Source organism: Sceloporus occidentalis, unplaced genomic scaffold (genome assembly GCF_023333645.1).
Source record: "Sceloporus occidentalis isolate IW3139 unplaced genomic scaffold, rSceOcc1.0.p SCAF_1, whole genome shotgun sequence".
In the NCBI taxonomy this organism is placed as follows: domain Eukaryota; kingdom Metazoa; phylum Chordata; class Lepidosauria; order Squamata; family Phrynosomatidae; genus Sceloporus; species Sceloporus occidentalis.
This window is the reverse complement of record NW_028316981.1, coordinates 132,954,539-132,965,701: the sequence shown is the minus strand read 5'-3', so window position 1 is coordinate 132,965,701 and position 11,163 is coordinate 132,954,539. Positions and strand designations below refer to the sequence as shown.

Sequence of the window (11,163 nt, the reverse complement as noted above, 5' to 3'; positions counted from 1 at the left end):
TGCAACATCTCAAGGCCCCACCCCCTAATCCCAGGTTTTAGCCTTTACATTTCAGGGAATCAACTGGCCTGGCAGCCCTATACAAAAGCCTTTTCCCCTTCCCAACCACACACCAGATCCTTCTTTGGTTGCCCCTTTTAATGTGTAGGGGGGAAGGGATACTTAGTGTATTACTCTCCCACTCTTTCCTGACCTAGGGTGCATCTTCACTGTAGAAAATAATACAGCCTGACACCACTTTAACTGCCATGACTCCATCCTGCAGAATCCTGGGATTTGTAATTTTGTGATGCACCAGGACTCTAGGCAGAGGTTAAAGACCTTGTTAACCTATAAATCCCAGGATTCCATGGGGTGGAGTTTGCAGCACTTAAAGTGGTGTCAAACTGCATTATTTTTAAAGTGTAGATGCACCTCTAGTTTTACTCCCTTGATGACACTTCTCAGTGGTAAAATCTTACACATAATACATAAATGTGTGTAACTAGACTGATCACCTGCATGAAACCAAGAATGTCCTTTGGACACTATAAGCCAGAATCTGAAATGAACTTGTGTAGAGACAATGAACATGCAAAAATGTATAAACTTTTGACATATGAAATGGAAGAACAAGTTAAAGAATATATGATAAAATGAGTCAAGAATGTTGGCTATAATATACAGATGGGCCAATGGGAGAATATGTGGTCAAGGGGATTGAATTTATATGATGTTATGATCTTAAAGAGACTTTTTATAAGAAGAAGCTGTCTAGCATGTATGTGTAGCATGGACTTCTGGGGGGAACAGGACTTCCAGGGGCGGGACTTCCAGCTTCCAGGGTGGGACTTCCCTGGAGACAGCTGAAGACCCAGGAGGAGGGGTGGAAGAAGAGGAACAAGGGCACATCTGTTCCTCCTCTTCCCCCCAGGTTTTCAGCTTCAGAGTGGAAGAAGAACGGATGTGCCCCTGTTCCTACTCTTCCCCCGCCCTTTGTCTCTCCACCTGCCCTCAGAAATTGCTTCGTGTGCCAGAGAGGGCACATGTGCCATAGGTTTGCCACCAAGGAAGTAGACCAAGTCTATGAAAGCTTATGCTAAAATTTCTTTCACGTAATTAGTCTCAAAGGTGCTACAAGATCCCTATATGTATATTTGTTTTCCTTTTTTTCTCCTCCCTTGTTCCTATTTATTTTCTCTTTCATATAACTTTCTTATAACTTTTGTACTTCTTAATGTATCTTAAAATTGTGAATGCAAAAAGAAAGAGACTGAGAATGCCATTTCCAGGAAATCTGTCCAGCAAGTGAGAGGCCTTCATTTTTAAACATTCTCTGTTTCTTCTGCTCCTTCTCAAGTGACTCTTTCCTCCATGGAGTTTAAAATGCAAAACATTTTTTCACCCATGGGGATTTCCTCTTCCTCTGATCCCTTATTGGACTTTATCACAGCTCGTTCTTTCTTGACATCACTTGGTTTTGCTTTCTACCTTATTATCCCACCAGCAGCCTGTGGTCCAAGCAGGGACCACTGTTTCACTAGTGCAAATCCCCTCCTATACCAATACGCCCACATGATTTTTAAATAGATCTCTACCTTTTACTTTGTGGACCATTTTAGGAGCAAACATTATTCATTAAAATATTAAACACTGAAAGACAGATTCTGAGAAGAATGAAGGAGCTTTTCTCCAATGTATGATGAGAGGAATAATTCTAGTTTCTCTTTAGCATATTAAAGGTTTTGAGTAAGATTGCTTCTACACTGTTTCACATCACCTGTTAACGTCTCACATGTGGCGGACATGTACAATGGTTAAATTGCTGGAGAATCTAACCTATATCTCTTAAACTAGCCTGCTGTTCTCAGTTATGGTTAAGCTCCCTGTCCCCAGTGTTGAAACAAGACTCAATAGTTAATCCCTCAGGCTCCTTTATGTGGAATGGGGATGGGGGATGATGGAGAGAAAGAATACTGTACATCTTTTGTTTTGCCTCAGGCGCCATACTTTCTTTGGCCAGTCCTAGAAAAATATGTTGAGAGACAGAATTGTTCTAAACAGCTTTATAGTTGTTTAGTTTCTAAGGCAGATAAACTCTTTACTCCCAACTCGAGACCTCTGGACGCTGCCTGGGCATACATTGGGAAATAAATATGCTCCACGTCACTCTTAGTTCACAACTGAAAAAAGACCCTGAAGCAAATCCTGGCAAACCTCTCCCAGCAGCTGATGTGGGGCACCCTCCCCCCTCCTCAATTGCAACCCAATTCCCTAATCCTAGGAAGATTATTAAAAGAACTGGATTGGAATTGAGGAGGAGAGTGAAGGGAAAGGCAGACTCCTGAACAAATTTGGCCAAGAAAGCCTTAGGGTCACCATAAATTAGAAATGCCTTGAAGACACACAACAAGAAGACAAGGAGGATTATATTGATTTCTTGGCTTGTAAGAAAGGCTATTCTTGTCTCCTATCCCATTCCATGAATAAGCAACCTTGATCCAGAGGCTTCCCAGTTGCTTTGCTCCATTGACTATCAACTGGGGTGACCAGGTGTCCTCCTTTCCCAGGACATGTTCTACATTCCCGTTCAGGAGGAATCACAAGAGGTTCTCCATTTTCAGCATGGCTAAGAAGCATACCTTGACATTGTGAGCTTTTCTTTGGTCATGTCCTCCATTATTCTTGGATGAACTGTTTGAATTGTTTTTTTAAACCTGTGTTTTGCATATTTATAGTGTTTTAACTTGGACTATTTTAGATTTGTAAACCACCTTGAGGCCCTGTACTGGGACTGAGAGGAAGATGGGATATAAATAAACATAATAATAGTTTTTTGTGGGTTTTTTGGGCTACGTGGCCATGTTCTAGAAGAGTTTATTCCTGACATTTCGCCAGCATCTGTGGCTGGCAGCTTCAGAAAATGCTGGCCTGGAAGAGAGTGGGGTGTGTGTATACTCAGCTCTCTTCCAGGCCAGCATTCTCTGAAGATGCCAGCCACAGATGCTGGCGAAACGTCAGGAACAAACTCTTCTAGAAAAACCCACAAAAACTTCAACTTCACATTGGAAACATAATAATAATAATGTCATATTTTTGCAGTGCCTGGTTTTCTTCTGCGGTGAAGCCATCTGGTCATCCTGGGGTAACAGGCCCAACAAGGAAGATGCTCTGAAGGAACAATGACGAAGAAGATGAAGAAGATGATCATAATGATCATGATCTCTTTCTTCCCTTAAGCTTCCTAAAAGGCAGCTCTTATTGAGACCCACATCCTTTGCATCCAAACTGATGGCTGAGCAAAAGAAGGAGGCTGCGACTCCTGCTCTCCCACTCACCGTGACTATTCACTGTTGTGTGTGTGTTTGATAGTGTGTGTGTATGTGTGTGTTTTAAACCCAGACTGGCACCATCCAAGACTCCGCCCCTGCTCTCCCTCTCTCTCTTTCTCTCTCTCTGGATCCCAGAGGAATGCAAGTCTCCAATCTGCCTATGAAGAGCTAAAATGCAGCTGGCATTCCTGGGCTGAAAAGGCTCGGCGGGGGAGAAGGAGGGAGCTCCTCCTCAGGCTCCTTCCCTCCTGCCTGCCTTCCTCCTTCCCTCCATCCCGCTCCCCTGGCTTTTGCACGGGCTTTCCTTGCAGCACTTCCAGGCTAGAGGTCTCCTCCGAGGAGCTGCACCGCTTCCTTTGTGCATCATCCCCATCCCCCGCCAGCCAAGCCGGAGCCCTCCGCTCGCTCGCTCCCCAGGTGCAGCGGACTGACTCCTGCCCTCCGCAACAAAGGAGTACAGGACCTGCGGCAAGGCGCCCCCCCAAAAGCAAGGCTTGGCCAAGGAAGGAAGGAAGGAAGGTGCGCCAGGTCCGCGGCCTGCCTTTCCCTGCTCGCTTTGCAAGAAGGGGATGCCAAGCCTGGAGGAAAGAGCTGGGAGGCTGGGGCCCCCGTTGCAGCCTGGCTCACCAGGAAGAGGAAGCCTCTGCTGCAAAGGCTTTGTCCCAGGCTCAGGTTCGCCCAGAATCAGCCCCTGGCAGGCCCAGCCTGGCCCAGCCCGGCCTTAGGGAGGAGGAGGAGGGCCCACGGGACCCTGGGTCACAGCCCTCACCTCGCCTTCCTCCAGCAGGCTTTTCTTTATCCCTGCCTGTCTCCTTTCCTTCCTTCCGTTCCCCCCCCCCTCTCTCTCTTTCTTTCTCTTTCTTTCTGCAGTATATTGCTCTATATTTCTCTTTGAGAGCCCAGCTTTTCTTTGCTAGCCACTCTCTCTTTTGGATGTTTGAAGAGTAAACTGGTCCCTGGGATCACATCCCTTGCTCCACCAGTCTTTTTTTAATCCCTGTCTCTCTCCCTTGATTCTTCTCTCTCTCCCTCTTCCTTCCTTCCTTCCTCTCTCTCTCTCTCTCTCTCTCTCTCTCTTTGCGGTGTATGTGTGAGAGCCCAGCCTCTCTTTGCTGGCCACTCTCCCTTTTGGATGTTTGCAGAGTAAACTGCTGATGCTGAGCGCCGACAGGATGGAAGAGTTTCAGAGCGAGGAAGAAGAACCCTGGTATGACCAGCAGGACCTGGAGCAAGGTAAGGAGGAGAGAGGGGCGCTGTCCACACCAGCAGCTAGCCTCTGGCCAGGAAGCAGGACAGGATCTGCCTCAGCTCTCCATCAAGGAAGGCATGGCCTGCAGGGCAGGACAGGTCCACAAAGAAATGGCCTCTTAATGGAAGGGGGGGTTAAAGCATCCCCAAGGGTCAGGGGTTCCTAGTTTACTGTGACCCTAAGGCGCATCTGTCACAAGGTTTTCTGAAGTTAAGAGTGACTTGGCCAAGGTAACATCCAGAAGAGGACTACCAAAATGGTGAAAAGTCTGGAAACCATGCCCTGTGAGGAGTGGCTTAGGGAGCTGGGTATGTTTAGGTTGGAGAAGGTTGATAGCCATATTTAAATATCTGAAAGGATGTCCTATTGAGGATAGAGCAAGGTTTTTTCAGGAAACTACAGGAAAAGAGATTCCACCTCAACATTAGGAAGGACTTCCTGAGGGGAAGAGTTGTTTGACCGTGGACCAGCTGCCCAGGAGAGTGGTGGAGTCTCCTCCTTTGGAGGATTTTAAGCAGAGGCTGGATGGCCATCTGTCAGGACTTGGAGTGCTTGGGCTGTGTCTTTCTTCATGGCAAGATGGAGTTGGACTGGATGGCCCTTGTGACCTCTTCCAACTCTATGATTCTATGAACCCATTCTCTCACTTTAACCTTAAAGGGCAATGAAAGGCAGCAGGAGTCCTGTGGAACACAAACCAAATTTGTTTAATCATGCATGGAAAGCCAGAGGGCCAATTTTGAGTTAAACTGCCTCTGTGGACATCAAGAAAGATCAGTTTTGCCCACTGATTCTTCTCATCCTGGGATAAACCTGTTATTTCATGTCCTTACAGCACATGGTGTTAGACACCTGCAAAAGCTGTAGTGACATTTGGCTGGTTTGCATGCTGCCATTTAGCTATTTGTGCTCCTTTAAAGGTGGAATAAATTGAGAGGCGTTGGTAACAGACTGCAAAATCAAAGTCATCAGATGAAAAAGGAGCAAGATTTTAGCAGCAGATAGCCTAAAAGCCACTTTTAAGAGGAAAAGATGCAAAAGGTCCCTTTTTAAAAATGTACAGAGCCACAGTTGTACATTGCATGCATGTGAACAGTATTATTTGAAGGAGATAAGGAAGCAAATTCTGCATTTTCCTTTAGCTGGTATGTAAAAGTTTTCAGAACGTCATTTGCAGAATGAGGAATGAGAGAAGGGTTATTATTTGTACTTTATGCATTCTGCATAAACTGGTGAAAAATATTCTGGCTAGATATTAGATTTGCAAGATACTGAGCCTAATAGTTAACTATAGTTGTAACTGGAAATCACTACCCGTGGATTATGAAGACAGGGTCATAGCTAGGCATTCTTAGATCCCATTGATGTAAGAATGTCTGATTGTGTTAAGCATGCTCTTAATGCTTCCACTGAAAGTAGTGGGGCAGAAGCTTGCTTCACTTTCACTTCACTGTTCCTTACTTGTATGATGGCTCCAAGACTTACTCTATCCCACAGATAGGGAATCAAAGACCAAAAATGAAATGTAAAATGTGGAATCCGCATATGGATTTTAAAATATGGTTGATTTGATCCTGAAAAGCATACAAACTGGCCCCAATCTCTTGACTCAACATAAGTAAAATAAATATGTTTTCCAGTAGTGAGGTGGGCGTGTTTGATGACAGCGAACTCAAACTTGGATAGTTAACAGATACTTCTGCTTCATCATGTGACTGATGAATGAGTATGCTGTGGAAAGAAATTTCTGCACAGAATGAAGAGAATCTGGAGAAACCACATCTTTACAATCCAGTTGTCAGATTTCTTGAGCCAATCTCTAAGTGCTCAGAATTGGGAGCATGTGAACAATAACATGAACCCAACATCAAAAACCATTGGCAATGCAAGGCATGTCATGCCGCTGAACCACCACAGCTATTGAAAAACACCTGGGAAGGTGGTGGGTATAATAAGAAGCTTGAAGTAAATGAACATAGAAAAGATTTGAGGATTTGAGAAATGGACTATTGCTGCTTAGAAAATGCAGCCAGTTGATGTAAAATTCTGGCACATATTTGATACTGTGCAGCCTAATGCAGCTCCCAAAGTCTCTGGTTGTTTGATGTTCCAAGTTTAATGTATTATTGAGGGAGAACCATGTGTAGTTGGGAAATAAGGAGGCTTGTAGAAAATGGAGAGTGTGGTTAATAAGCATTACACATTGCTAAGAAGATCTTGATGCCAGCCTTCTTCAGGGCTTAGAAAGAAAAAGCAAAGTTTGGCAGCAGGTTCAGAGGGCCAGGGGCTGTTGGAAATAGCTGAGTGCAAAGTAATAAGAGAACAACAGTTACTTTGATGGCCTAGGCCAGTGGTCCCCAAACTGTGCCCTTTAAGAGATTTTGGACTTCAGCTCCCAGAAGCCTTAGCCATGTTGGCCAGTAGTGTGGGATTCTGATAGCTAAAGTCCAAAATCCCTTAGAGAGCACAGTTTGGGGACCACTAACCTAGACAGTGAATGTTTTACTTTGATTTGTTGTCATGGAAATTGTAGTGTATGTTGGATTTGGAAATATTGCTTACTAAGCAGACAGTGAGCACATGGTGTAGTGATTTGAGTATTGGACGACAACTCTGGAGATCAGGATTTGAATCCCTGCTCAGCCCTGGAAACCCACCAAGTGACCTTGGGCAAGTCACATTCTCTCGGGCAAAGGCAATAGCAAACCTCCTCTGAACAAATCTTGCCAAGAAATCCTGATGAAAGGTTCACCTTAGGGGTACCATATGTTGGAAACTACTTGAAGACACACAACAACAATAAGAAGCAGATGGTGCTTTCAAGAAGGAATTCAAACAAAACCATTTGACTACAGGTTAATAATACCCACTTCCTGAGATATATAATATCTATAGCACCTACTTTTCTTTGAATCTCAAGCTAGTTAGTTTGAATATTTTTCACTGCCCAAGGAGTTTGCTTGTACGTATAAAATACCTGTGTATTTTGATTCTTTTTGTTTTTAATTAAATTTATTTCTTATCCTGACCTAATTCATTTTAAAATATTGTAAGCATCCTTGACTCTCATGGCAGGAGAAATCAATTCAATTAATTAATTAATTCCAGTCTTCTTGGATGTTGGACAAGTAGAACAGTCAATGCATTTCATACAAAAATTAATTAATTGATTAATTAATTAAGACCTTTTTTTGTGTGAGGCACATTGGCTGTTCTACTTGTCCAACATCCAAGGAGATTAGAATTCCACATGGCTAAAACTGTAACTCATAACCTGTTATCCTATGACAGCTTGTATTTGTAATTGTGAGTTTGTTTAAATAATAAAGTTTCTGGCCCCTTAGGTTTTTGAAAAAGAGGTGGGCAGTTACTTTCTAATGATTCTGAGTTTGGAATGGCTTGCAACTTCATGTTATGGGAGTATACACATGTCTTACTTCATGCTCCCCACCTTGCCATTAAATAGCAATATAAAACAATCTACTCTAAGCTTTTAAACTAACATAAATTAGGATAGTATGTGCAAGTTTGAGAAATGAGTGCAGACTGCAGAGTAGTTAGTTTGAACATTTGCAGAATGGGGTGGTTTAAGGCAGAATTGTAGACCATTGACTCTAACTTAGATGGCCATATAGGGTGTGCGAATGGATGTGTTTTAACTGTAAAGGCAATTGTGCAAGTTGGATCCCTGAAAAGTGGAGTAAGACTAGACAAATAGTAGGTTTGTTTCACCATTTTCATTTTCTGGTTTCCCAAACTTGAATGTATGAACAAAACTATTAGTTTCACTGATTGATTGAAACATCTTACCCTCCAGACATTATTGGACTGCAGCTCCCAGAATCCCTCACCATTATCCATGCTAGCCTGGGCTGCTGGGACTTGGCAGTGCAGGATTGCATCATTCCTGCCTCTGATTCAGACTGATGACAGTCAGTAACTAGTATTTTTTGAGTAAGATCAGCTTATGTGTACAGTTTCAGTTTTAATTCAGCCATGAGGCTCGGATAATAGAGTATCTAGATTTTATTTATTTATTTATTTGCCAGCTGTAAGATTTGATTGTTTTCTACCAGGTTTTTAAACAAGCTTTCATTGTTAACAAACAGCTGATGCTGGTATTGCAAGAGCAACCTTAAAACAATGTCACTAAACTGCTTTATATCATTCTAACGCTTAACAGTGCTTCCACCTAAAAATAACTGTCCAGAGGATAGGAAGAAAAAACAGTTTGATGGAGCAAACATCTGTGTGTAGCATATGTTGGTTTAATGAAAAACTCCCATTTCTTGTTTGCTAAAGAAAGGCATTCTGGGTGGGACCAAAGGCTTTTTCCTTTAAGGAAGTCCCACTACTTGAAGGCATGAAGTTGGAGCCATACAGAGAATGCGCCTTGTTTCTGGCAGCTGGAACATGATGATGTGGCTGTGCTGAGCTCATGCAGCTGCTTCTCAAGGAATGCATGTTGTGACAGCTACAAGGACTTGAATTAGGAAACTTTACTGGAAAGAATCTGATTTTTTCCTACTTCATGTATTGTTTACTTCAGAATGAGTACTTTTTAAAAAAAATGAGTTGCAGTTTGAAAAGCTTGGGAAATGATTTGAGGGAATCACCCAGCTAGCATAGGTAACAGCCATGTTTGCTAGGAGATTTTGGGGTCTCTAGTACAGAAAAGTACCTAACAAACTCTAACCATGAGATATGAAAATAACCTGCTTTGAAGTTGTAGCTTGGCAGGCAGCGATGTTCATGCTGTTGATAGACACACCTGTCATCTTGTTTATTAGATTTCTATGTCCTCCATCCGTCCACCCACTTTCTTTAAGAAGTCCAGTCTACCATTTTATCTTTACAACCATGCTGTGAAGTGGTTTAGGCTGGCAGAGAGTGATGGTCAGTTAAGCTTTATAGGAATTTTGAATATTACACAAATTATCCATTACCCCTTGGGAATCAATGATTTCCAGTTTGTTCCCTTTGATTGTGAACATGGAGGGGAAAAATAGAGTCACAGTTACTAAACTGTGGATGCATTTGCATTTAACCTTCTGAAATAGCAGGCTGCTCTAACTATGAAGTCCTTCATATCTGTACTGTTTGCACTGCCATGTCGGTATGGAGTACTACAACTGTTCTGCATTGTTGTCCTTCCCCTCTGTAACCAAGCTGAAAAGAAAGGTAGTGGCCTACCCCTCCATTAGTGAAAATATACCTTATGCAAACACTAACCAAGAACTATATAAAGCAAATTGTATACATATTACAGCAGAACATCTAAGCCTTGCCTTACACCCAGAAAACATATCTGGGACAGCCATGGTGGCCATGTAGCAAAGTACAATAACAGCCAAAATCCATAAAACAGTGATACTTATTAGAACAACCAAGATGCACAAAATACATGACATACGCTTTCGAAGCTCCACTAGCTTCTTCATCAGGCAAAGATGTTAAAAATCATACAGAAATGTTTTTATACATATTATTTTCTCCTGTATGATTTTTAACATCTTTGCTTGGTGAAGAAGCCAGTGGAACTTTAAAAGCTTGCGACATGTATTTTGTGCATTTAGGTTGTTCTAATAACAGTATCACTGTTCTGTGGATTTTGGATCTAAGCTTTGGCTTATCTCCCTCAAAACCTACACTCATTTTTAACAGCCTTTTCAGTAAATTATTATTTATATCATGTACATGTTATTCCACAAAATGATTATATCCTTTTGTTCCTGTTGCGGACTTCAACATTAATTACATCCAAGATTTGTTGTGCTAAGAGGTGTAGCTGCTGCATTTACCACTAGGTGTCTATAAATATTTCAGACCAGACCAGACTTTCTAGTGTACAGTATGTTGAGTGCGTAAATACAAACTTTTAAAAGTATTAATTAATAATAATAGTAATAATTTACTTTTATCCTGCCCCTCTGCACAAAGCAATTGAAATTTCAAAGCAATTGAAATCGACTAAGGGCTATTGCAATATAATATGTTGATGATTTCTATCCCAGAGAAAATGGTGCTGGTGCAGTAATGGAAGGTGTGAAGAAAACTTCTTTGTTTTAATTAGTGCTAATGTGGTAGATATTTTTTTAGAAACTGACAGTTTTAATAGAATCCTTGTGTAATTATACTGCTGTCAAGGAAGGGGATCTGACCATTTGCTAAAATGTTGGAATCTTGCTGTCCAAGATGCGCTGGGCTCATGTGAACTTGTTCTGACTGGAAAAAAGACAGAAAGAAGTTAAGACCATGGTAGATAAGATAATTAAATTGCTCTCCTTCCAGACATGCTGGATTATTTTAAACAATCCTGGTGGCAGTATCTGAAATCATTCCATGTGCTATGTCCCTTTATCATTCTTATCCCAGGGCTTACTTTAAATTGCTCAGAAATTCCTTAGCCAAACAAATGCTTTAGCCAGAAATAACAGGCTTTGCACAGTATGCACAATGTGCTTATTTTTTCATAATGTGTTTGGACAATGGATTTGGCCAGTCTTGCTAAATTTGGGGTGTCTACGTGTATTTTTTTGATAGTGAGAAAGTTTCTGGTATGGAATTGATGAGACTCTAAAATGAAATGTCTGTTTGCACCTA

The 11,163-nt window shown here is 42.0% G+C and overlaps 1 protein-coding gene across 1 annotated transcript in view; it reads left to right on the top strand.

Moving 5' to 3' along the window:
- Positions 1-3,392: 3,392 nt before the first annotated feature.
- CDR2L (cerebellar degeneration related protein 2 like) overlaps positions 3,393-11,163 on the top strand; it is a 37,960-nt gene continuing 30,189 nt past the window's right edge. The window contains exon 1 of the mRNA XM_089536745.1: positions 3,393-4,544. Coding sequence (XP_089392871.1) covers positions 4,466-4,544 — 79 coding nt within the window. The 5' untranslated portion in view covers positions 3,393-4,465. The remainder of the gene's footprint in view (positions 4,545-11,163) is intronic.